A 4,808-nucleotide genomic window follows, 5' to 3' on the forward strand; every position below is an offset into this window, starting at 1 on the left:
TCGTGGAGCTAGTTCGCAGGCGGGTGACCAAACCGGTAAGGTTAGATCAGGGCCCACTTTAAGTCTTGGCGGGTCCTGGGGTAGGCTTGGCGGGTATTAGGTGTCGTAGCATTTAAAAAGATTCACCCGTTAAGAAAAAAACAAAGAGGTGGAATAAACCGTTGAAGGACAAACGTGAACCGTTATTTCATCTGACATAAAACTCCGTTCAAGGTTTTTTTTTTTTTTTTTTTTTGGGGTCCCTGATCAGCTTGGCAACAAGTTTCAGGCCAAGAATAACGTGACACTACGTTTCGAGATTTAAAATTTTTTTTTTTTTATTCTGGCCCGACCAATCTAGAAACAGCTTTATATATATATATATATATATATATATATATATATATATATATATATATATATATATATATATATATATGTATAGGATACCATGGTCAATAATGATTTTACACTGATTTTTGCCTAAGTACAAAAGAGAACATTTTTCTCTCGCCTAAGTTATAAGAATTGCATTTTTATATTTTTACTTTTTAATAAGTACGTACCAGTTTGTCATCCTTTTTACTATATAATTATATATTCTATATATGTATATACTCTAATTTGAATAGCATTTTCATTTACCTTTCATTTTGATTTATTTAGCGAGATTTTATTCCATCAGAAATAAAATATGCTATTACTAATTTTTTTGTTTTAACTTTGCAATTTTATTACGCCTGAGAATATTCATGATTTTCTCACACTCACAGTAGTAACATAGCTGCAAAATGTCTCTACTGAAAAACATGAAACCCATTTAAAATGCTTTTGCTGTATTTCTGTATCTTAAATTCTGTATCTCAAATTGTGAAATGCTGTAAAATAAATAATGAAGGCTTACATTCTCTTACAATACCGTATTTTTAGTTGTCTGTAAAAGAAAACTATTGTTCCGGCTTTGTCTGTCCGTCCGCACTTTATTCTGTCGTCACCTTTTCCTGTCCACACTTTCTCTGTCCGCCCTCAGATCTTAAAAGGTTCTGAGGCTAGAGGGCTGCAAATTGGTATGTTGATCATCCACCCTCCAATCATCAAACATACCAAATTGCAGCCCTCTAGCCTCAGTAGGTTTTGTTTTATTTAATGTTTAAGTTAGCCATAATCGTGTTTCTGGAAGTGAAATAGGATAGGCCACCACCGTGCCGTGGTTAAAGTTTCATGGGCCAGGGCACATATAGCATTATATCAAGACCACCGAAAGATAGATCTATTTTCGGTGGCCTTGATAATACGCTGTAGCGGCTGTACAGAAAAGTCGATTGCGCCGAAGAAACTTCGGCGCATTTTTTACTTGTTTTATTTGTAATGAAGATTCTACTGAAATTCAAAATCTTCAAACACACCTTTAGAGAAATTTGACGAATTAATTAGTTTTCATGGATAAGCTCTGATATTTTCCTTACAGTGTTTTATTTTTTTATTCACTGAATTTGGGGTCAATAATGGTATTAGGATGCCTTCCCATCCGCCCACACAGAATTTAATTATTAATATCTCGATGACGCCACCCTTGGTATAACATCAGGTATTGGTTGATATGTAATTTCTATAATGGTTTTCACGATCTGGGCAGAAATCATCACAATAAATTACCTGATATTAGGACTATAAATAGGGTTGTATCAGACCTATATATATATATATATATATATATATATATATATATATATATATATATATATATATATATATATATATATATATATATATATATATATATATATAGATCTGCTGAACAGCAGCGTCAATATGCAGCAAATGTACCAAGCTGCAGAACTTCTCCAAAGTTCCAGAGGTCCTTTATTCCTCACACTGTTGGGCTGTGGAACAGTCTCCCTGAGAACGTTGTGCAATTGGAACTTCAAAAGTTCTAGCGAAGGTGCAATGCATTACTACCCTAATACGATTCTCCTTATATCTTAATACATTTTTATTTGTTTATTAATCTATTTTTTTCTTTTTTAATAAGTGAGGTCTCTTCTTTCTGCATTGCTCTTTACCTCCTCTTACTTCTTCCTAATGAACACCGTATTCTTTGGAAGCTTCTTGAATTTCAAGTCAATGTACAAAAACGTTACCATTTACCTTTGCCTAGAATGTCTCCAAACAAACTGCTTATCCACCCTCCAAAAAAAAAAAAAAATCAACACTATAATACATCAATATCCTTAAAGCTGCTTTCATATATATATATATATATATATATATATATATATATATATATATATATATATATATATATATATATATATATATATATATATATATATATCATCCTTGGTTCTCGATTCCACACAAAGAGTGTCTTTACTCAAGTATGCAATAGTACGTAGACTACGAAGAAGTAACATAACGAATTGCATTATAAACTGCAATATAATATTCCTTCGCCTTGCATAAACAGAGAAGAAATTTCCTTGTATCGAATGAAACATAACTTCAAGAAGAAATTTATTATATGAAAAGAAGAGATGAAGATGAAGACGCGAGAGATTCGTAAAGTTATGAATATTTCAACATTATTCGAAGGTGATGCCACTGGCTCTCTGCTGCTCGGCAATTCGAATCTGCTCGATGGCGTGGGCTGGGAGTGGGTGGGGTGTTGGCAACAACGGGGACTCGGCCCGGAAGCCGTTTTCGTCCGCTACGTACCTGAGCTCACCTGTGAGACCCTCGGGGAAGGGGAAACTGAAATAAAAGGATAAATGACAAAGATTTAGATAAAAGATTGGATGCAAGAAAGGTGATTTATAATGACGATATAATCACATTATTTATTCAAGACTGTAGTGAATTTTATGACATTCATAAATAGTCAATATGTTAAGGCCTCCGTAGGAGGTTAGGGCAATCAGTGCACCTTGCGCGGTGCACTGTAGACATTACTTAAGGTTCTTTGCGGCGTCCCTTCGTCCCCTAGCTGCAACCCCTTTCATTCCTTTGACTGTACCCCCGTTCATATTCTTCCTTCCTTGTTACTTTCCACCCTCTTGTAACAATTGTTTCAAGGTGCAATTGCGAGGTTTATTTCCCGTTACACCTTTCAAACCTTCTTTACTCTAAATTTCCCTTTCAGAGTTTAATGACCTCATAAGTCCCTGCGTTTGGTCTTTGGCTTAAATTTTGTATTCCAATCCAATCTAATATTTTAAATCTGTTATTTCGTCCATTCAGGGATCTTGCTTGTAAGCGAATTGCAATGACCACTGGAAAAAGACTAGTTTTTTTAAAACAATCTGAAGGATTTCATATATTCACCTATAGCTTCCCTGGATGTTGGTCTGTCCCAAGGACCCAGGGACCCCCTGTGCCTGGACGAAGATGCCATTGTCTGTCTGGAAGGCGTAGTTGAAGCTGCCGTCTGGATTTCCAGTCCTTTCGTCCTGCAGGATTTGGGCCACAGGACCCGAAGGCTGGAAGTTTCCTTGGAAGAACTGTGGGGCAGCCATGGCCACGCCAGTCAAACAGACGATGAGGAGCTGAAAAAGAAACCGTTTAATTGTTTATATTCCTGAAACTTAGTTTTATCTATTTGTTGATTTATTTTCCCTTTTTTTAATAAGTGAGATCTCTTCTTTTTGTATTTTCCTTTAACTGTTCTTACTTCTTTCTTATGAATACAATATTCTTTTGAAGCTTGAATTTCAAGTCAGTGGCCCCTGTGGTGGGCTTGTTCCATACGAGTAGGGTTCGTCTTCTGAATAATAATAATAATAATAATAATAATAATAATAATAATAATAATAATAATAATAATAATAATGATAATAATAATGATAATAATAATAATAATAATAACGTCTTCTGTTACTTATTTCTAAAGAACCCCATATTATTAGGAAGCTTGAATTTCAAGTCAGTGGCCCCTGTGGAGGGCTTGTTCCATACGAACAGGGTTCGTCTTCTGAATAATAATAATAATAATAATAATAATAATAATAATAATAATAATAATAATAATAATAATAATAATAATAATAATAATAATAATAATAATAAAGTCTTCCCCATTTCTCACGAACATATACAATAATCCCCTGATGTTCCTAATGACACTTAAACTTTCAATCAAACTTGATTTGCCTCTATATTACAAGAAGAGAAATTTCTCAAAACAGCAACAGCAGAAAGTGAAAGGAATATTTCCCTTTGCTGTCAGGAGCAATATGAAACAGCATCTCTTAATTAGTTGAAAAGGAAGACGAATCATTTTCCGCTACTCACCAGCTGCATGTTGATCGCTTGATGATTCGGGAGTAACTGTGATTCTCGTTGAGAATCCGCAGCTTATTTATATGGATAAGCCACGTTCTGGCACAGAGAGAGAGAGAGAGAGAGAGAGAGAGAGAGAGAGAGAGAGAGAGAGAGAGAGAGAGAGAGAGAGAGAAAGAGTGGACACAATCTTGCACGCATTGAATTTCATACGTAAACAAATGAGCGGTAGAATGACTGACTTTTTCATCCTCTTCTTCTTCTTCTTCTTCTTCTTCTTCTTCTTCTTCTTCTTCTTCTTCTTCTTCGAAACTTTCAGTTCCATCGGGTTATTTATCACCACCCGCAACAGTGGGGATTATCGGATAATTTGGAGTTTAGTGATTTATTGTCCGTGACCCTACAACTAATCTGTAGGTGTGTGAATTGTCATCCACTAATTTTTAAGTGTGAGACTTCGGTTCCTCAGGACTATACCTGATGTCACGTAGAACGTTTTCGACACAGACAAGTAACTCGAATGGATGGGCATAAATTAACATAAAATTCTAACA

General features: G+C 35.0%; 1 protein-coding gene across 1 annotated transcript; it reads right to left on the reverse strand.

Moving 5' to 3' along the window:
• Window positions 1-2,480: 2,480 nt before the first annotated feature.
• LOC136827653 (cuticle protein AM1199-like) lies at window positions 2,481-4,305 on the reverse strand. The gene is made up of 3 exons (XM_067085125.1): window positions 4,267-4,305; window positions 3,301-3,521; window positions 2,481-2,730 (listed from the first exon to the last, which is right to left on the reverse strand). The coding sequence occupies exons 1-3, from the start codon at window positions 4,273-4,275 to the stop codon at window positions 2,562-2,564; spliced, it is 399 nt and encodes a 132-aa protein (XP_066941226.1). The 5' UTR covers window positions 4,276-4,305; the 3' UTR covers window positions 2,481-2,561.
• Between the last annotated feature and the right edge of the window lie 503 nt (window positions 4,306-4,808).

The sequence above is a fragment of the Macrobrachium rosenbergii genome, chromosome 42, assembly GCF_040412425.1.
Source record: "Macrobrachium rosenbergii isolate ZJJX-2024 chromosome 42, ASM4041242v1, whole genome shotgun sequence".
In the NCBI taxonomy this organism is placed as follows: domain Eukaryota; kingdom Metazoa; phylum Arthropoda; class Malacostraca; order Decapoda; family Palaemonidae; genus Macrobrachium; species Macrobrachium rosenbergii.

Bases quoted from the DNA above. Each gene is read 5' to 3' on its own strand.
- LOC136827653 (XM_067085125.1), bottom strand. The intron at 2,731-3,300 runs GTGAATATATGA...CTTTTATTTCAG, and splicing joins AACATCCAGGGAAGCTATAG to TTTCCCCTTCCCCGAGGGTC.